Source organism: Tiliqua scincoides, chromosome 2, assembly GCF_035046505.1.
Source record: "Tiliqua scincoides isolate rTilSci1 chromosome 2, rTilSci1.hap2, whole genome shotgun sequence".
NCBI lineage: Eukaryota > Metazoa > Chordata > Lepidosauria > Squamata > Scincidae > Tiliqua > Tiliqua scincoides.
The window spans coordinates 157059163-157081271 of NC_089822.1; the positions used below are offsets into that span (position 1 = coordinate 157059163).

At 42.8% G+C, this 22109-nt stretch overlaps 1 protein-coding gene across 1 annotated transcript in view; it reads left to right on the top strand.

Moving 5' to 3' along the window:
- Positions 1-22109, top strand: part of MYO15B (myosin XVB) — an 83525-nt gene that overhangs the window by 4902 nt on the left and 56514 nt on the right. Inside the window, 11 exon segments of the mRNA XM_066612879.1 lie at positions 610-706; positions 1701-1804; positions 3037-3100; positions 8446-8504; positions 8603-8726; positions 9758-9853; positions 10333-10467; positions 11742-11867; positions 12921-12998; positions 13917-14065; positions 14458-14503. Of these exon segments, the coding sequence (XP_066468976.1) occupies positions 610-706; positions 1701-1804; positions 3037-3100; positions 8446-8504; positions 8603-8726; positions 9758-9853; positions 10333-10467; positions 11742-11867; positions 12921-12998; positions 13917-14065; positions 14458-14503 (1078 nt within the window).

Here is a 22109-nt window from a genome sequence, read left to right on the forward strand (position 1 = left end):
ATGCGACTGCCTTAAATGTCGAGAGGTGCAATGCACACAGCAGCTCCACAAGCACCAGTAAGTTGATGGCAGGGGCAAGTTGTGGGTAGGGAGGGAACATGCTGGGGGAGGGACCAGGAGTTGAGTTGCAGTAGACCTGATGGCAGTTGTGCATGCTGGATCATCCCCCATTTTTCTGCCAGCCCCCCCCCCCCACCCGCAGCTCTCCTTGAACTTGAGCCAGCAAAATGCCTGGTGTAGATCTGAGGAGACCCATAGGCAGCCTACTAGGGAGTTAGTAAAAATACCTCCTGCAGGCTGTCTGATAGCCCTTCTCATCATAACATGCAGTGCACACTCTGTTAGCATGGCTGCATGCTATAATATGGCAGGGGAGAGGACTGGGCAGTGTATGTGCTCTGATATGACACCATTGCATGCCCTCATTTTTAGTTACTGTTTATTAGTTTTTTTTTTAAATTTATGTCTCAGTTCTTCTTAGAAAGAGCAGTGTAGTTGACATCTACACCATTTTGCTAACCTGCACTGGTAGAGGATCTGATCCAGCAATCTAAAGAGCAGTGTTTAGTCTTTGGACATTTTTTTCCCATGGTAATATTTCTGCTGCAGTGGGCACAGTGGCTCAGGGAAGACTGAAACAGCCAAAGCGATAATCCAGTACTTGTCCAGGCTGCACCAGTGGCAAGAAAGCAATGGAAAGAAGCAGGTATATATTTTTTTTAATTATGATTAAATTTAGTATTTATTTAGCAACAACAATATTCTAGTTTCCAGACAGAACACAGAAGTGGTATAATCCCTGTTCCTAACTGGCTTACTCCAGTTAGGAACACTCCAATACTAGATGTATGATGTGAAAGAAAATCAAGAAATGTGAAATCAGCCAGATGTACCTTCATGTATTGAGTCTAGGTGTAAATAACAGAGATAGGTCAAAAGTAAAGGGAGGGGCTAGGGTCTGATAGAAAAATGAAAAAGATTGGGGAAGAGAGTGTTAATTGTTAGCTAGAGCCAATGTGATCCAGTGAACCAAGAGTTTGACCTGGACTTTCATTCAGGCATCACCTCTATTACAAACTAATTGTGTGGTCTTGGACAAATCAAACGATCTCAGTTTCCCATGTGTAGTTATTGGTGATCTGTCTCACTGGGCTATTGATTGTGAGGACAAATACTACCCAAAACTGTAGGTGTACCTTTTTAATTAAACGTGCTGGATATAAATGAGGTATCAACAATTGTGAAAAAGGTGTTTTTTTTTCTTGCATCCAGCTAACTTTACTACTAATATTTTATTTTTCCAGTAATTGAAATGTACACTATTAAAACGAATTACTTGTAGCTTTTTCTTCAGTGAAAAGTGAGAAATAAGGATAGTTTGATTTTTTTATATATATCAACTTTGTGCTCTGCATCCCTGTCAGCCAGCAACACAACAGTTCGCACTCTGTACAAATTTGTCCATTAGTCTGGTGCTGACAACCATCATGAACACCAGCGCCTAGAGATGACACAAACTAATAACGTACTTTTGTGCCTTTCCCTTATTTTCATTTATTCTAGGAAGCTATGGCTGCAATCCTAACCTCACTTTCCTGGGAGTAAGTCCCATTGAACACAATAGAACTTACTTCTGCTTAGGACTGTGCCCTATGTGTTGTAGGAATAATATTATTTTGAATATTTTCCTGTCTTTACAGCCATCAGATATACTACCCATCCTAGAAAGCTTTGGAAATGCGAAAACTGTCCTAAATGACAACTCGAGCCGCTTTGGGAAGTTATTGAACATCCATCTGAGACAGTGAGTAAAGGGGGAAATCAACCAATAATTCTGTGTGGGGAATTATTAGACATGTCAGTTGAGGACAGATCTATCAGCTAACCAAGATATGAGAGCTTCCATGTGACAAAACACCCCTGAGTGCCACATACTGGGGACAAACACAAGAATATGCAAATCAGTTTCTCTCTATCATATGGGCAAAGGCATCCAGTCCTTAAGAATCAAGAAAATTTGATCTCATCCTATCTTTGCTGAAATGAAAGGTCTCAGTTGTTCTAAGAATCCTTCCCAGCCTTTCCTATGCTGCTTAAATGGTGGTCTGAAATAAAGAGAGGGGAGAACTTATCTCCCAATTGCAGGAGGGATGAAACTAATAAGACTTACTGTAAAAATCATCAAGAGATAACCTACAAACTAGTTCTGGCCAATAGTCTGGTGACTCCTGGGAGATTATCTGAGACTTATTCATTGTGTAAAAGAGGCAGGTGCAGCAACAGGGTCATCTTTTCTTTACTCAGCGTGTGGTTGTTCTGTGGAACTCCTTGCCACAGGATGTGGTGATGGCATCTGGCCTGGATGCCTTTAAAAGGGGATTGGACAAGTTTCTGGAGGAAAAATCCATTACGGGTTACAAGCCATGATGTGTATGCACAACCTCCTGATTTTAGAAATGGGCTATGTCAGAATGCCAGATGCAAGGGAGGGCACCAGGATGAGATCTCTTGTTATCAGGTGTGCTCCCTGGGGCATTTGGTGGGCCACTGTGAGATACAGGAAGCTGGACTAGATGGGCCTATGGCCTGATCCAGTGGGGCTGTTCTTATGTTCTTTAATTTTTCTTGCACAAAATTGGTTGTATGCCTTGACATGCAAAGCATTAAAAAAAAAAAGTTCATTCACCTGGTCTCCTGGACTATGGTGCAGATATATGGAAATGGACCCAGGGTGGTTACTTTTCAAACAGTTTGAAGGATTAAAGATTTATTTGGTTTGTTTCATGTAGAGATAAAAGCTCTGAACCTCCACACCTTTCTGATTCAAAATTTGGAGTCAGATGCTGCTAGCCTGATCCTAGCTCTCATGTATCTCTTAAACACTTAAGGTCATACTTCAGTGGTGAACTGTGCTAAAGTGCGTTCAAAAGTTTTGGGTTGCATCACTGATCAAGATTTCCCTCTTGCTCACTAACTCTGTAAGTCTATATTCAGGGAACAAAGTGACCCCCTCTTACAGGAATTTCTTTCTCATAGAGGAGTCATGGTGGGTACATCTATCTCTCAGCACCTTTTGGAAAAGTCAAGAGTTGTTTTTCAGGTAAGTACCAACTGTTCTTGTATGCCAGGCAAGTTATCATTGTCTATCTTTGTGTACATAATTCTGTGCTAAGAAATCCACATTCTGTAAACCCACACTGGGCAGAATTTATTGGTTGACTGGGACATACACTGAGGAAAGAGGAATGGGGTATGAGGCAAATTAATACATAGATTTCCAATCTGCATGTTTGAGCTGGATGTTTGTGGAAGATTCTGCCTATCCCCCCCCCCCCAAGAAGGCAAAAGCTCCACCTTGAGCAAAAACCCCATCCCCAAGCAGGAGAGTACCTCACCTATTGAAACACCTTCTAAAGTTGCTTGCTTTGAAGAATGAAATGCATAAATAGATGTTTGCCAGTCTACAAACATGGACATTTTTTGAAATTATGGATTTATACATCTGTCTTTACCACCCATGGCAGCTTTTTTTAAAAGCATAAAAACTGCTAGTAGCACATTTTCTCTCACAAGCAATGTCATCTTTGCTTCTGGGAGCCCTACAACAAATCCCTGCATTGGTCCCCTCATGGCACCACGTGATGGTTCATTGGGCACTTCCACTATCTCCAGGACTGAAGATTCAGCTGTCACCACCCATAGTCATGTTCTTCATTAAAAAATAAAATAAAATGGTGATATTTGCAACAAGCTACAATGGTGAAATGAATACATAAATTAATAGAGAATGCCGTTTTGAGATAGAAATGTATAGCACAACTGTAGCAAATGGAAGGCTACCAGATAGAGGAAACCTCCCAGTGCAAACCTATACAACTACACAACGCTAAATATGTCTTTCCATTAGTCTGAAGGGCTAAGGAGGGCTTAGAAAGAGACGGGTCATGGTTAAATGATGTTATATAATGGGATACTAAACAGCACAGAAGTTACCTGACTGGCCCCACTGTGAGGCGAGGGGAGGTGGTTTGCTTCAGGTGGTGGATGGATGCGAGCAACAGTCAGTGCCCATTGACCACCTCTGCAGGTTCCATTTGCCCCCTGTCATGAATATGTACAGTTTAGGCCTAGTAGCATTGCAAGGCCTGAACCAAGCTAAAACAGTAACACAGAAGTGGCTTGCATTTCCTAGCTGCTAGGAATTTACAACTCAATGGAAAGTGATTATGTAGCACCTAGGCAGCCAGAAAGACGCCCATCAAGGATGGAATGCAGCTGCAGATCTCCAGGGGGGAGGGAAGAGCTGAGAGGGGAGCATCCAGCCCCACTTCCAGGGTCTTTGTTCATTGTCTCTTGGTGAGAGAGGTGGTGGGTGCACATCCTGCCCCGCCAGGACCATGTGGCCATAGGTAACTGGCCTGAGGATCTACAAAAGAAGCTGACCCAGGTGAGGGTTAGAGAATAATAGTTAGCCAGTTAGTTTTGTTGTTTTATGCTCATATGTTTCCTAGAAGTTTTTATGCCTCTAGCATTTGCTGCCTTTTGTAACCTTTTGTAACCTTATGTATTTAATAAAGTAGAAAATCTTTTTACCATGTTGGTTCATTGTCTGTTTCGGACAAAGGTTCAGAATCCTGCCTAGCCGTTCAGCAAGCTACCAAAAATCCTCATTGTGGACTAGTAACTTGAGGACTGAGACTTTAAGTAAAGAAAGTGCCTAAAGTTAAGCCTAAAGGGTCTTGGTTTCCCTGGACTGAGGCACTGGCTCTTACAGGGTGGTGGCAGTACTACCGAACAGGGATCTTTGAGGGTTCTAGGGTTCAGAATCAACAACTCTGAGCACCCCAAAACCCTGGGAGTGAGACCAAGTGTACGACACCCCCCCACATAGTTCCTCACTTTTGCTTTATGCTTTAAACTGAAATGGCAGGAGAGGATGAAGCCAGGAAGCCAGGAAAAGTACTACCTCACTTCAACTTCTCCCAGTTTCCTTGTCCAGCCCCACTTTGCTGCTTTATTTCAAAACTTGGAGCGGCATATGGAGAGTGGAAGAAAGAGGTAAGCTGGGCAGAGTGGGGTGCCTGCCTGCCTGCCTTGCTGCTGGCCAGAGCAGAGAGAATGAGAACAAACAGGGTCCCTACCACCAACATCAACACCACCTCTGCTTCTCGGCTGAAGCAGAAGAGGAGGCAGGCAACAGAAGTAGCAGCAGCAGCAGCAATTGGGAGTGCAGAATTTCCATGGCATTTCAGACACCAGGCTTGAGAAGTTATTAAGTTTGTTACAAAACACTGGAAGAAGATTTAACAACCTGCTGGTTTTTTTGTTTAAGGCTCACGGTGAGAGAAGTTTCCATGTTTTTTACGAACTGCTGGCCGGGTTGCCAACTGGACAGAAAGAAGAACTTTATCTTCAGGAGCCAGAGACTTATTTTTATTTAAACCAGGCAAGTCAGAGAGTGACTTCAAAGGTAGCTGTCCTGTAGCAGTGAGAGTCGTCTAACGGAACATACAATGGTTGTGGAGAGAGAACGGTATCCCTTTAAATACACAGAGCATGTATACATTACAGATTTAAAACTTGTTTAAGTGTCATTTCCTGTCCCAGGTTATAAATAAATCAAGCATAAGTGCGGTGTTCCTGTTGCAGACCCATTCCTAAGCAGGGGCTTGTGTTGGTTCTTCCAGGGCAGAATGTGTGAACTTTCCGGAAAGCAAGATGATCAGGACTTTCCGGTTTTGATTAAGGCCCTCCACATGATAGGCCTCTCTGATGAGCAGCTGACCTCCATCTGGGCAGTTCTTGCTGGCATTCTGCAACTGGGAAATATCTGCTTTACCTCTTGTGAGGTATGTTGCAACCTTGGCAATTTTAAAATAACATTAGCAATGCACTCTTGCATAATGGAAATGAACCTGTGATCATTTGTTTCATTTGACCTAGTGCCACCCCTCCCTGATTATGGCTCCAGGAGGATAAGGAGAAGGGCTGGATCTTCAGTTCTATGTCTTGGGGTCAAACAACATATGACCCAGAGTGATGTCAGGTTGCTGGGGTCCATTGGGCAAAGCCCCACTTGCACCCCCTGATGGCGCATTGGATGCCACCACTACCACTGGCACTGAGGGTTCAGATGTGGGTTCAGATCCAGGTGGGCACTCATGTGCTCACATGAGTGTGTGATGAGCTCACACATCCAGGTGTGAGCTCATGGCCTGTTTTTCAGTTAGCTGACCCCAGACTCCACTCCTAGATGCGACCTTAAGCATATTTCTCCCCTCCCGTGTGTGCATATGTTTAACAGCAGCCAGGGGTGGATCCAGATCTGAAATTTAGGGAGTAGTGGTTTAAGCCTTCCCCTTCTCCCTGCTGTAGTTCTAATGAAAATCTTGAAGCTGCCTCAGGAGATTGAATTGTATCAGTTTTGCTAGTGGAATGTTCCCACCCTACAGTGACAACAGTGTACTATACCCCTGCTCCCAATGTATATTAGATATCTCTAGTAGTTCATATTTGGTACAAATTATGTCCTTTCTATTCTGTTCTGTTCTGTTCTGTTCTCTCTCTCTCTCTCTCTCTCTCTCTCTCTCTCTCTCTCTCTCTCTCTCTCTCTCTGACCCCCACACACCCTATCCAGAAAGAATCCTTTGAGCTTGCAGTCATTTCCAGTGAAACAGAAATCCAGATTGTGGCCAATTTGTTGCACATTTCCTCAGATCTTCTTCAGAGGGCCATTACCCATCGAGTCACTGTGAGTAGCTCATATAATCTCATCACATCTTGCTGTATCACACAGAGGGCTTGTGACTGAGTGACACAGTGTGAGGAATGGAAAAAGCTACAAGAGTCTCTTATGCCCATAGTGGAAAACACATCTACTAAGTGCTGGTTCCATATTGCCATCTACTGAGTGCTGGTAATATTGTCTTGGCTTTTAAATGCTGCTTTTTCTGTTGAATTATGTCAACAAAACTGAGAGAGTACCTCCTTTTTGGAACAGTAGTAGCAAAACATTATATGGGCATGTGGGAAAGTAAAGCCATCTGTTATACCAGGGGTGTCAAACATAAGGGCCCGGGTTCAGATGCAGCCCATGGAAGCTTTTTATCAGGCTCTCAGCTGCTGAGCCATGCTAAGGTGTTACTGCTGAAAGGGCAGCCCTCTTGAAAATTGAGCTCTCCCATATCTTGAAATATGACCAAGATTTGTATATCTTCTCTTCTGTCATTTGCAGCTAATAAGTTCCCAAGTGAGAAAAAGTACTTTATGGTCATGACCTGTTTAATGACATCACTTCCTGCCTAATGACATCACTTTTGGCCCTCAGCAGGCATCATAAATGCTATTCAGCCCTCTGTATGAAATGAGTTTGACACCCATGTGTTATACAGATGATATTATTTAACAAATCCATGCTAAATAAGTCATATATAAATAATATTGCACCTGAAAAACAACACAAAAATGCCACATTTGAGTTTGCTCTGGACCTTAGCAGGATGCAATCAGTCACAAAACTGTATACTGTACTGTATATAAATAGGCAACTGATAAATCCCGTTCTTAGGATAAAACTCATATTTCTAGCCACATTTTGGGGAATATGTAAAACTTTCATTCCAGCATTGGAATTTGGCTTGATACAGAAATCAGCTATTTCAGTTTGCTGAGTTGTTTTCTGTTTTGAAACTCTTGAATAGTTTTTGAACTGTGATCGCTGGGATCATCTCTTCTGTCCTTGTCAACAAGTCTCTATGGCTGGGTGTACACATACAGCAGGTTGAGGTGGGACTGAGGTAGTGAATTGCTCAGATGATAGAATGGAGTATCTGCATGTTTTATGTTTACTGTTATATATGTTCGTTAACTGTTCTAGGCCAGCAAAGGTTCTACTAGTATTAAATTGTCTCAAGCCCTCAGAGATATGTTATCTGCAGTTTTTAGGCCCATTGCAGCATCAGCTGGTTTGTTAGCTGGTTTAATGATCCGATCACTCTTCTTACCTAAAGAATTCATAGTGGTATTCTTAACTATTGTCTAACATATAGATGGCAAACAATTTACAGTTTTTGGGGGGATAACAAGTGCCACAAGTTGTCACCTTGATAAAGTTGAATGGTGGTTTTCATGATGATGTTGCTGCACAAAGATGAAATAAATACACTTCACAGTTCATGCGTGCCGTGGGAAAGGAAAGTTTGAAATGTCAGAGTTATTGATTGCCACTTTGTCAAAAAAGAATGATGCACATTAGTTTTGGGGGATAAATCAGAATATGCAAGGATGAATCAGAATACATTACATCTCAAAGTAAACTAGAGCTTTTGTTGTCCTATTGGATTATGTCCAATTAGAAATCTTTATTATATTATATTAAGAAGTTTCAATTTCTCAAAGAATTATCTTTCAGGTACATCTCATTTATTTCAATATCTTTCTCATTAGGAAACATGTTATGACCGAATAGTCACTCCTTTGTCTGTGGAAAGTGCCATTGATGCCAGGTAACCTTCACTATTTTTATCTCTCTAGCTAATGCCAGCAGACCTTTCATCTCCATAATAATCTCTCTCTTTTTTTTGTTCTCTCCCCATTTATTTAGGGATGCTATTTCCAAGGTTTTGTACTCCCTGCTCTTTGATTGGCTGCTGATGAGGATCAATGAGTGGCTGGCTCCTTTGGAAATGGACAGCACCATTGACATTGTTGACATATACGGCTTCGAGGTCACTTCCTGTGTTCTCTTTATAGTGTGCTTTTGGGGCAGCTTGTGCTTCAGTCCTGTTGTCTTGAATGCTGATGAAGATCCATCTGAAGTTGCTTCCAAAATAATTTAATCAGATGGCTTTTCGGATAGCCTTTCTATCTTTTAAACACAGCTGTCCCCCCATATTTGCAGATTCCATATCTGCAGTCCTTTGCTCCCCCTGCACCCATTACTTATCCATTTACCTTTACTGTGGCACAAGCAATCCTGTCTCTTCTGTTGCAATTTGTTATAGAACTCTAGAAGAGAAATGCAAGAAGCAGCCACCTGGAACGCTAGAGGAGGGAGACAGAATGCTAACAGAAAGCAGGAAGCTTCCTGGAAGCGTTCTGGCTGTCTCCCTCCTCTAGTGTTTTGTATGGCTGCTTCTCGCATTCCTTTTTTAGTGTACTATAGGCAGGAGTACTTGGTGCCAAGGACTCTGCAGCATTAAATATTGCATTATTAAATAATAAATTAATGTGTTCAACTGTGTTGACCATTGTACTCATTTAATTAATGGCATTTTGGTATATAAATAATAAGATAAAGTCTGAAAATGGTGTGGCTCCTCTTTAGTGCCTCTAGGCATAGCTGTACCATTCATCTCATTCTTGGTACTGTGAGGAAGGCTGCAGAACTTGCCTGTGACTCCATAATGCTTATACCAAGGAGCAAGAAGAGTTCTGACTTCTCTTGAATGAAAGAATAGCTAATATTTTTGTTTTAATTCATTTTATTTCCACCACTTCGCCGTCTGCATCTTAGATTGTGTGAAACAGGATGGTCCACCACGACCACCCCAGTAGAGAGTCTACACAAACTGCAAAGGAGAAGCAGTGAATCATTTTCCATTTGATTTGGGTATCCTACTGAGTTTCAGCAATCCATGTTGGTCACAATATAGGCTAAAGTCAGTAGGGTTTAATGATATATTTCATGCCTATGACCTTCCTGCCTGGCTTGTGAACCAGAAATGGAAGAGGTTTGTGCTATTCTTTGTATCCACAGGATCTTGGGGCGAACAGCCTGGAGCAGCTGTTAATTAACTTTGCCAGTGAACATCTCCAGCACTACTTCGGTCAGATAGTCATCACCCAAGAGGAGGTAAAATAGAATGCTAGTGTGTGTGTATGAGTGTAACTATCCTTAAGCATTTTAGAGGAATGGCATTGTGTTCAGGCAACTTGAAACGATTGTCCTTAGCTGTGAAAAGGTAGGATGATAAGGAGCGACCCTTGATATATTTACTGGTCTTATTTTCATAATTTGATGTTGCTGACTTAGATCTAGTTACATAACTTATATCCCAATATTATAGGGTTTGTCTACTGGTGGAACTAGTGTTCCACCAGCAGAGACTGCCTTCTGGTAGTGATCAAAGATGCTCTGTCAGCATGTGAAGCCATGTGCTGCCAAAGTGCCGGTGGGGAGTCTGCATAGGCGCACCATGTCACCATGTGCTGCAAGACAGTGAGTTAGTGGGAGAGGGCGGAATAAAATACAGTCTACTGATTGGCTGTATAAACTTTGCTACTTTTTCTCATGACTGATGGGACTTTATTTGGATTACCTCTGTCCATTAGGAGGATTATACGCAAGAAGAACTAATCTGGAGTCCTGTTTCCAAGATGTCTACTACAGTGTCCTGCCTGGATCTGATAGCTGCAAAGCCTCATGGGATCCTGCATATCCTTGATAATCAGACTTTACTATTGCAGGTATTTTTAATATTTGTTTATGGAATATGAAGTGGCTTTGTGGGTTAAAGCTCATAAAGAAGAAGGAAAATTGATTCTTTAAATTAGGGCCACAAGGGCTTCTTTCTCCCATTATGTTTTCTTCTTGTGCTGCATTTTGTTAAAGTATTATGAAAATATATACTATTATCTGGCCACCAACAGAACTGTGCACACTGAAAACATATGAAGCTACCTTTCATCAGGTTAGTCCAGTGGTTCTCAAACTCTCTGGGAGAGTTTGAGAGCCACTAAGCCTTTCCTGCAGGCAGCGGGGGTGAGGGGAAGGCAGAAATGCGATGCTCAGCATCGCACCTCTGATCTGGGTGCAGGAGCATGCTGCCACTCACCTCTATCTGCAGCAGCTTACCAGGGGTTGGGGGAGCCCGGCGCCAGCCTCAGCGGGGCTCCCCACGCAGCGCAGTGCCCTCTAGAAAGTGATTGTGACCTCTTCCTGCCAGGAGGCTGCTGCAGGCAGAGGTGAGTGGCAGCGCGCCCCTGCGCCCAGATCAGAGGCATGATGCTGAGCATAGCGTCTCTGCCTTCCCCCCGCCCCTCCCCTTAAGGGAGAACTACCCAGCGCTCTCAGGTTGGGGCGTCAGGACACCCCAGTCTGAAAACCACTGGGTTTGTCCATTGGTCCATCTAGATCAGTACTGTCTATTGGCTGGTAGTAGCTCTCCAGATTTCAGACAAGGGTCCTTCCCAATCCTACCTGAAGATGTCAAGGATTGAACTTGGGACCTTTTGCATGCAAAGCAAGTACTTTATCACTGAGTTATGACTCACCTCTTTAAACAGCTCCAAAGAGTGACTCCACAGTTTGTGATGCACATTAAGCACAAACAATAGAATTGTGAATACCTCCATGACAGCCACCTTCTATGCAGCAATGGCCTGCTGTTTAATGAAGTTGTCCATTTTTTTTCTTTTTAAAATGAGAGCTGTGTGGCAGAGTGTGTATCTCCCTTTTCCTTAAAAAAAAAAAGAAAAAAGAAAAAAATGGCAATGCAGATTAGCCTATGCTCCTTGAAACAAAGCTAGCTTTGCCTTACAAAGCTACAGCACTTGGTACTGGTTAGGGACTATCAAGTCTAGTGCTAAGAATTCTCCTGAGCAAACACTTTTATCATACTGAAAGGTCATGCTCTTGGATTCATCTGTGGATCCCTTGATGTTAAAAATACTTCCTCCTGTTATTTAGGGCGTGGTTCTTCAATATTATTTTAGCAGGCTGTGATTTATCTATTCTTCAGGCCACAGATCATACCTTCCTGCAGAAGTGCCATTATCATCATGCCAACAGTCCTTGGTATGTAAAGCCCAAACTGCCTTTGCCTGTCTTCACTGTGCAGCATCATGCAGGAGCTGTCACCTACCAGGTATACAGAAGCATGTTCCCTCACATTGCTTGTATTTCCTGGTTATCAAGTGCTTCTGCACTTGGATATAGCTCAAAGGGGCACAGCTTTAATTACTAAATGGGCCAAAGGCAAGTTATGCTCACTGACAATGAGCTACAGTAATTCAGACATTCAGACATTACTTCTGTCTCTGATCTAGAGACATACTCAGGGTGGAGATGCAGCTCTAGGTTGGGGCGTTCTGAGATTAACTTCCACAAGTGATTGCTTGCAACCAAAAGCCAGTCTGGCTGTGTCAGTTGCATCACTGTGCCTTGGTTGCACCCCTGGGGTGTGTAAGAGTCTCCACTATTGCAAACCAAAATTAAATGGTGGGATTTTTAAAAAGTGTCTTCCAGATTTTCGTAAAGGTCTTTCAATTTGTACTCTAGACCAGGGGTCTCCAAACCCTGGCCCAGGGGCCAGATGCGGCCCACAGCAAGCCTCTTTCCGTCCCACGGCCAACCTCTTGTCCCCTGAAAGCCTCTGGCCTATTCAACTGAACATGACCAGAACTGTGCTCTGATTGTGTCTGGAGGGTGTTCTGAAGGCCAGAGAGGTTGAATGAGTGAGCCCATTTGTTCATTTATTCACTCATCTAAGTTCCATCTCTAATTTATTTAAATTTTATATTTAAATTTTTTTCCGGCCCTCCACACCACACCAGATATTTGATGCGGCCCTCTGGCCAAAAAGTTTGGAGACGCCTGCTCTAGACTGTTCACAGCGGTCATGTTTCTGATCAGCTCTCTGAAAAAAATAAGGGTTGAAAACTTAAAAAAAAAGCTAAAATTATTGTTTCATTGTGGTTGAATAAAATTGCCAAATGGCCTGGATAATGCTCCTCCAGCTCTCATGTTGCTATCCCATGTTGTAATCTGCAAAAGCAGATCAACACAACAGGGCTGAATACCTTCCTTTAAAGTGCTGGGAAATGAGGTCAGGGTTACAGGCACTGGTACTGATGCACTGATTCAGAAAATCAGCTGAGTTAATTGAATTGTGTATAAGATGTAGAGTTTGGTTTTTCAGGTCCATAATTTTCTGAATAAAAATCATGATGAGCTACGCCCTGAAGTCTTGGAGATTTTCTCCCAGAGCCATCTCAAGGTACAGTGAATGGTTTAGGTTAATAATTATTGTGCCACTGGTATATGCGGATTGAAGACTCTTCTCAAGATTTCAAAGTCCAGGGACACACAGAGTGATGTCTTACTCTTCTTATGGACATTGTAGTCACTAAAATGAATGCTCATTTTACAGGAGTTGGAAATATGACACATCTGCCAAAGGGCAATATAAAAAATTATGGCAGTATTCCTACTTTCATGGAGCTTACCTTTGTTGCAGGATGGCCCTGTGTGGCAGAGAAGACTTTTCTTATAGCCTGAATTTGTGATGGGTGGAGGTATCTGCAGTTAGGTAACTTATTTCAGGGTTCCATCAGCCTTACAGTCAGCACTGCCTGAGGAACACGAACACACACACAAAAGGTAGAGTTACGGGTGCACACAAATGAATGCTTTTGACCGAGAATTGATTGTTTTTGTTTTCTACAAATAGTGCTGGAGATGCTGTGTGGAATAGCCTGAAACTGTTTGGGGGGGTGGAGAGGGGGGCTTTAGTAATCAGCAATGGAACTGCTAAGAGAAGTTGGAACTTGCACAGTCCTCTTCACTATATTCCAGCGCTTGGTGAGATGGACTATGAAGGGAGCTGGTCCTTCTGCCTGCTCACTGCTCAAATACAAGTTAGCCTCAGCTAAAAGAGGCACCTTTTAAAGTTATATCCTCTTATATTTGGCTGGTGGAGAGCAATTGCCTCTCTTCGTGGCATCTTGCGATGTTTGTTGCTAGCGTCTCTTCTGTATTATTTTTTTCTGGACTATGAGCCCTTTTGGGACAGGGAGCCATTTATTGATTTATTATGTAAACCACTCTTTTTGAAAAGCAGTATATAAGCATTCTTAATAATAATACATTTTGAAACTTGGTGTGCTTTGATTTCTTTTGTCCATCTCCTCTGAAGCTAGTGTCCAGCCTTTTCCAGAGAGTCAAGGAACAACAAACCAATCAGAAGGAGACAGAAACTAGAGGCCATGGGATGAAAAATCAAGCTTCGACATTAGTGTCTAGATTCCAGCAATCTCTGCAAGATCTTACAGCTAAGCTGGACAGGTACGGCATTCACTGGTGCCACCATAATTTACTATGGATACCTTTTCCTGCATAGCAATTTTATCTTTGTTTGGAATGTGAGAACATGAGGCTGGAAGCAGGGGATGTCAGAGAATGGAATGAGGCAGGATCGCTCGTGGTTGTGATTCTAAAGATGTAGGTCCAATTCCTCTTTCAGCATTTGAGGCACATCTCACGTTACTTATTAAAGAGAAATGCGAAAGGTGCATTTGCAGGAAGCAGACCTGGAAAAGGCCTTCCATACAGGATCCCATGGACTCTTAGAATTACGTCATCTTGGCAGAACTACAGCATCAGACTTTTTGTAGAGGAAGGGCTTTTCTCTGGTTAAATGGTTATAATTTAATTGTTCTTTTCTCTCCACCCTACAGGAGCCATGTTTTCTTTGTTCGGTGCCTCAAGCCCAATTCTAAAAAGGTAAGGAAGTCACTGTCTTTGCAGTGCTGAATCTGTTGCTTGAGACTGCCTTATTACCAAGACAATGCTATACTGAAGTTGTGCAAATCAATAAAAAGTGTTTATATTTCATAAGATGCAAAGTTTATCACGTTCAAGATGCATAGTTTATTCTGACTGAATATTTACTTTCCAAAGAATTTTGCATGGGTGCCCAGAGGCATAGTGATGCAAGTGGAGAGAAGATGTTAATGGATGGTAGCCTAAGAAAAGGAACAGTTGTCCAGGAACCAGTAGTTCTTTTCCTGAGCATGGGAGTCTGTAGTTTGTTTGTTTTCTTTCACATGTGAATGCATAAAAAGGAGAAAGAAAAAGACAACAAGTCACACCTGAGATTTCCCACCCAATTTCTGTACTTGGTCCCCGCCTCTCTGTTGATTTCTGTACATTTAGAAGCCAGAAGACAAACTGGTCATTGGAGATGTCCTTCCAGGCTCCTTTTTCTAATATCCAAATCACAGCCACCCAGCAAAACATCTGACACAAGGTTATGTTTTTCAGCTAGATCCAGAAGTTTAAAACTGATCAGGTGACTCTACACAATACCAGGGATCTGGAGGGTGTGTTGGCCCAGAGTGAGTAAGAGGAGGCGAACTAAAATTAATAAAAGAACACACTTGGAGGAATTCATGGTTGGGTGAGGATTACGTGAGAAGCAGGACCAGGAGGCAAGATGATAACATAGAGCAAAGAACAGAGACTGTGAAGTAGCAATACTGTATGTGGAATGTTCATAGGGCATGTTCACATGGGTTTCCCAGATATTAGTACAGAATGCGGCGGCCCGTGTGGTCACCAGAGCCAGGCGGTTTGACTCTGTCAGTCTGCTTCTCCGGGGGATACATTGGCTGCCCATTCGTTTCCGGGCCCAATTCAAGGTGCTGGTTTTGACCTTTAAAGCCCTATACTGCTCTGGGCCAGGATATCTTAGAGACCGCCTACTCCTGTACAATCCGGCTCGCCATCTCAGGTCATCAGAGAAGGCCTTTTTGCAAGTGCCGCCACCCAAGGAGATCCGGGGGGCGGCAGCAAGAAATAGGGCCTTCTCGGTAGTGGCACCAACATTATGGAACTCCCTTCCCCTTGATTTGAGAATGGCTCCCTCTCTTGAGAGTTTTCGGCGAGGCCTGAAAACACTGTTGTTTAAACAAGCCTTCTGATTTCTGGCCTTAACATTTTTATACATCTTTTAGTTTGTTACAGGCTTGATTCCTCGGTGACTTGCTCTTTTATTCTGTCTTTTAATCTGACTACTGTTTTTATGGCCTCTGTAATGTGTTTTTAAATGATTTTATCTGTTATGTATTAATGTTTTTAAAATCTGTTTTTTTAATATGTTGTTAGCCGCCCTGGGTCCCGTTAGGGAGAAGGGTGGGATAAAAATAAAGTTTTTATTATTATTATTATTATTCCCTACTTCAAGCTACTGCTCCTTACTTCAGAATATCATAGCTCAGATTTCAGATATCATACTATATCATAGAACATAACAGATGCCCCTTTTAAAGTACTACTGCTATGTGATACCCATTCGTTCATTCATGCACATCTCAAAGTTCATCAATAATAGTTACACTTACCAAAGGGGCCCTTCCATGAACTGAAGAAATTTCTCTAAGAGAGCTCTAACCCATTGTCTCAGGATGAAGTTCTACAATGCATAAGCCATCTGTGTGGTTACATATGAAACTGTGGAGGCCACCAATGAGAGGCTGGTTCTCTTCTGTAGTGTCCAGTCCTTGTTCTTTGTTCCCTTTGACTAATTTATCCCATTCACTTTGTACTTCAGCTGCCAAACATCTTCAATACAGAGTACATGTCTCGCCAGCTAAGGCATTCTGGGATTTTGGAGGCAATATGCATCAGGAAGGAGGGCTACCCCATTCGCATCCCATTCCACCATTTCCTAAGCAGGTGAGGTTCAATTGTCTCTCACTTGTGTTTGTGGTTTTCAGTGATATTCTTTCCTTTTCCTTGGAGTTGGAGGAATCTTTCAGCATTTTTAGAGCTAAACTTCCTTCGTTAACCTTACTGCCTAGAAAGCCTGATCCAGTAACTCACATTCTGTACCTTGGACCCGAAAGTCAGCACTAGGTTCTATATCTTGACAACAATGATGGATGGCCCTATGAAGTTTTTCTTTACTGCTTTTAAACTCCCCAGAGCATTTGCATGGGCAGGCCTAGCCTATGCCCCTCTAGCATCAGCTGGATCTGGCGGTATCCTCCTTCATTAAAAAAAAAATTGGCCTGTAAATTAAACTTTCTTGCCCTCCCTTTCCCCATCCTCTTTACCACAGCAGTTCCACCCCACATGGATCTCTACTGCCGCCACCTCCCACCCACCCAGCCATCCCACTCTTGCTGTTGAGCAGCAGCTCCAGGGCAACTCCATTTCTCTCCCATTCCTCAACCCTGTCCTTTTTAAGGAGCAAGGATGGCCAGCTGCAGCAAGCAGCAGTGGCCAAGGGCATATGGGGAAGCAGCAGGGGAAGAAGCACCACTCCTTCTATAATGTATGCTCCCTCTCATGTCTCAAGATCCATAGGTATCCCAAATGTTCATCCCAAATCAGATTGGACCACACAGACGGGAACTAGGTTTCTGTCAAGGCTGCTGTTCTCTGGTGATACCAGGCAGTCTTGGGACTCCAATTTACATCTGAAAGAGGAAGATTGTGTATGATACTTGACCGAGAGCTGTGGTCAGAATGGAGAATCTGTTCAGTAGCTTCCTAGGTCAGTCTCAGTATACATGGAGAGCTCTCTTTTGGAAGGGGAGCACTTTTCTTTATAGAGAGGTGCTCACTTGTGACAACTGTAATAGGCAGTCATTGATAAACTCAGCATTGATGACTGCTGTAGCTATTGCAGTTGCTGTGAATCATCACTTTTCTTTTTCATCCCAGAGCCCTTTGACCCCCCGCCCCCTTCACAACTTTGTTTTTCCTGTTTCATTATCCTCTACTGAAGATTTCATTGTATGCTTCTGCTGAGATGGACCTTAGTTCACAAAACTTACAATTAAATAGTCTGGAAGGCGCAAGAAGACTCTGTTGTTTTTCCTAAAGCTTGTATTGCATTTGGAGAGCAATTTTTTTTAATGTTTAAACAATGCTGAACATTGTATTAAAAAATAAATACAGAGCGGGAACTTTTGTCTTTGCTGGAACTTGTGTATGAGGGTCACGCTGCTGCTCAGCCAGCTATAAAGTTCTAGATTTTTCCATTGTTTCCATGAGCACCTGTCCTTTTTATCCTGAAGGTTTCAAGAAAAAAATGACGTATGTAGAGGTAACTGTGAAACCCTCTAGCTGGCACGAGGCAGTTAGCATCTTGGGTCCCAATCCTATCCAACTTTCCAGCACCGGTGCAGTCGCAATGCAGCCTTGAGGTAAGGGAACAAATGTCCCCAGACTTTGAGGAGGCCTCTGTGATTGCCTCCCCACCACAGGAAGCAGTGCATACCTCATTGGCACAGCAGCACCGGCACCAGAAAACTGGATAGGACTGGGCCCTTAATTGGTGAATTCCAGATGAACAAGTTTCTGGTGTTCTTGGGGATAGGCAGGAACAATGCACAAAACTCTTCTTGGAAAGACTTGGCAAGGAAAAAGTATGTGACAGGCCCCTGCAGTTTGTGTCAATCAGAAGCACATACTTGGCATTGGACTTAAGACATGGAAGATCCAGGTTCAAATCTCTACTCGGCCATGAAGCTTCCTGGGTGACCTTGGGCTCACTATCGCTCAGCCTCACCTACCTTACAGGGTTGTTGTGAGGAGGGAACTTTGTACACCATCCTGAGCTCCTTGGAGGAAGGGTAGTATAAAAATGTGAAATGCGTGTGTAAAAATATGCAACATGCGCAGAAACATAAAGTGGTTAAAACTAAAGTGGTTAAAACTAACTGCTTTGGCTAACTCTTGACACTGCGCTTTAGAAAAATGGAAAATAGCCATACTTTAGAAGTTAGAGTGCATATAGGCTCATGTTGGGACAGGCCCCACCCATCTCCCCCCTACAATTAATAAGGGATACCACACTACATTCATCTCTGGATTCATCTATAATCAGCTCCACTGATCCTCCTATTGCCAGCCAAGATCTGGAGTAACTATCAAAGACCACCTCACTCATGAAGGCTTACTGTCCCTTTTGCGTAGAAAAACTGCAAACACCATTGAATGGAATGCACACATTACTGGAGTGCCATATAAATAATAAATGATCTATGCATGTGTGTCAGTTTCACCATGTCAACACACAGTGGAAAAATCAGTTTTCCTCTATGTGGCAGGACTGATACTTGTTGCATGTTTCACAGCAGAGTACTCCTACCCTGGGTTTCCTGCCTGGAAGTACTCTTAGGGAATTGTCATTTGTAAATCACCTTTGAGACTAAAGCACCGGAATTAGAAAAAGCAGAAAAGTGGCATTGGGAGTCATTAGTGTATACTGTATGCAGCTTATCTGATCGGTCCCTTACCCTAAACCCATGGAGATAGGCCAGGGTGTAAATACAATAATCAGACTTTTATCACAATGACAGATTATGGTAATGACAGGCTAGAATTGGCTGAAATTGTTTTCTAGTTGTTCCCAAGATAACCTTGGTTCTATTTCAGTCATGTTTTATTGCGTTTGTCCCTAGCCATTGGATTCATAATGCCCAAGGGAGGTAATGAGCAATACAATTTTTAAATGAACTTCATAAAACAAATGCACACCAATAAAGCACAGTTTAAGAGGCAATAACCATGTGGAGATAAATGTTCTAAACCAAACAGTTGGCATAATAAAACAGCAACCATCTCAACCAACTTAAGGCTTACACAATGTTTTTAATACTTACCTGAAGAAACTGCAGTGTTTGGGTCGGGTGTGCTTGGTTAGGTAAGTCCTTCCAAGTGACTGAGAAGGTACAGACCCCTCCAACTATCTTACTTTCTTCTTTTAAAAAACATGTTTTGTTGTAGTGGTTAGAATGTTGAACTTGGACCAGGAGGACCTGGGTTCAGGGGTGTGCTCATCAATCTAATGGGCAGCCCAATCCTATTGGGATGCCCTGCTGGCAGAGTGTGCATTCTGCCTCCCCTGACTGCTGCAAAGCAGGCATAAAATGCACTCTGGCAGTGTGCTGAGTAGCTGCCAGAGCAATGGTGGGAAGGCAGGAGTTTTCTCACGCGTGTCATTGGATCAACGTGCACCTGCCAGAGCAGGTAAGCCAGCGGGGAGGTGGGAGGGGTGGTGAAGAGCAGAATGGGGGAGGGCAGACATAAACTGAGCAGGGAGTCTGCAGAAGGGAGTGGATCCAGTAGCAATGGCACATACTGGATCCTATCCCCTCCAGCAGCAGCTTCCCCTTCCCGTTCCTCTCCTTCAGTTTGCACCAGTGAAATCACCAATGCAGGTCGGATGAGTCTCATTGTGGAACAGGAGGCTTATGCAGTGGTAAGGAGATTTAAATCCCCTTTCCCTTCTGAAGCCTCCTGATCCACCATCCCCCACCACTTGATACAGCTTTCCTCTTTTCAGCACAGTAGAGGGGGAAGGACAGGATTGGACTCTTGGTGACTTTGAGCGCCTAACCAATCTCCAAGGATTGTTGTGAGGATAAAAGGAAGGGGAGGAGCCATGTAAACTGAGCTTCTTGGGAGAAGGTTGATATATAAAAGTGAAAAATAAAAATATGATTCACTTAAGTAAATTCTATTATTACCATACAAAATACATATATAAATAAATGTTATATGTTTACAATATAATACATGTGGGGGGAAAAGAGTAAGGAACATGTAAAATATTCTTTATGGATAGGAGAGCAAGTTGCCCCTAAAACCAGATTCTTCAAATTATTCAAAAGGCAGCTTCATTTAGCAAAACACAAACTGTATTCCATTCCATGAAGGCCAATCATATGAATAAGACTTAGCTAAAAGAAGGGTGAAAAAACCCCAAAACTTGACTGCTATTCACTAAAGAAAATCTAACCTCACTGGGCCTAACAATACTTTAAATGGCACATGTTGTTTGGCTCCCCACTCTGTTGTGTGATGCAACAGGTTGGGTTTTAATGGCTAAATAAATCTATTGGCTGAGAGTGCTCTATACAGCTGAAATGACTGTAATATATTCAAGGGTTATGATTTGATTTATGAGACTGGAATTTATTTCCTTTCCCTCTATCTCATGGCACTGGCTGGAGCAGCTTTGCAAAAAAAAAAAAAAATCCATCTCCTTTGTTCTTTTCAGATATGGAGCCTTGGCTAGCCGGGGGCTAAGCTGTTTGCAGGGAAGAGATGGGTGTGCCACAGTGCTTTCAAATGTGGTGGGAGACCTTTCAGACCTCTACCAGATTGGAGTCACCAAGGTGGTGTGTTGTAGCTTATATCAGGTTAAAAGTGTGATATGTTTGATCGTTGGGCATTGTATCTGACCGGCTACTCTTTTAACCCCTGTCAAATTAGGAATGAGCCCTGTGTCCACGCACCTTTTCATACACCCCATGCCAAAAGGACCTGTTGGCATAACTTTCTTTTCATACTGTGCAGTAATAACTGTCGTATAACTGTCCTATAATAACTCTGCTTCCTATGACACTGCTTTGTTATGGAACTCTTTGACCTGGCTGTAATTTTTACAGCATTATAAAAAAGGAAAAAGTTAAAATCCATAAAACCATTCAGACATTTGGTATGGTGAAGTGCAGCTGCTTGTGCTGTGCTTTCAGCCACCACAAAGGGCATATTCCAGCTAGCATTGCACCAACGAGAGTGGTGTATTCTTGCTAACACAGGGCCAGTCACTTGCTCTCATGAAATGCTTCAGGAAACAGCAGGCAAGGCAAGGTTTCTCTTTCAACAAGAAGCCTGAAGTTCCATTGATGACTTCCAACCTGGCCCACACTTTTGAGGGTAAGCTCTTCCCATTATTTTCTATCGCTGCCGTGGAGGAGGAATGACGGCAGCAGTGGTTGGTGGCCTAATGCACTGGTGAGCACAGTACTGTCAAGTCATCTGCTTTAGAACAGTGGTATAATGAACTCTTATAGTACTATTTCACATGCAACACTCAGTTTTCCAGGACTGTATCCCCAGCATTATAGGAGGTATTACTATCCAGTCAAATTTCCCTCTTATTCTCTGAAAAGCATTGTTTTTTTTCCCAAAAATTGCATGAAAAAATGTGACTGTAGAAGCACCAGAGTTGTACCAACATGCTGCAAAAGACCCAGAAACCAAGAGGTAGGTGTTTTCCATTGCTATACAGAACACAAATACAATCAAGAGCTAGTCAAACAAGTAAAAGATCTGGTCAGAATAGATGTGCCCTAATCCCCGCTTCTAATGAATTGCTGTGTCAATTGCTTTGTGGCAATCTCATCCCTGCCACAATGTATTGGATGCAAGTCACTGTGCTACTTTCTTTGCCCTCGTAAATATAGCTGGACTTCACAAGATTTGGGATAGGTAACAATATTTTTCAACAGAAACCAGCAGAAAAGTAGATTTTATAACATATAGAAATACATTGTGCTGAAGTTCCTAGGCACAAGGGGTAAAAAAA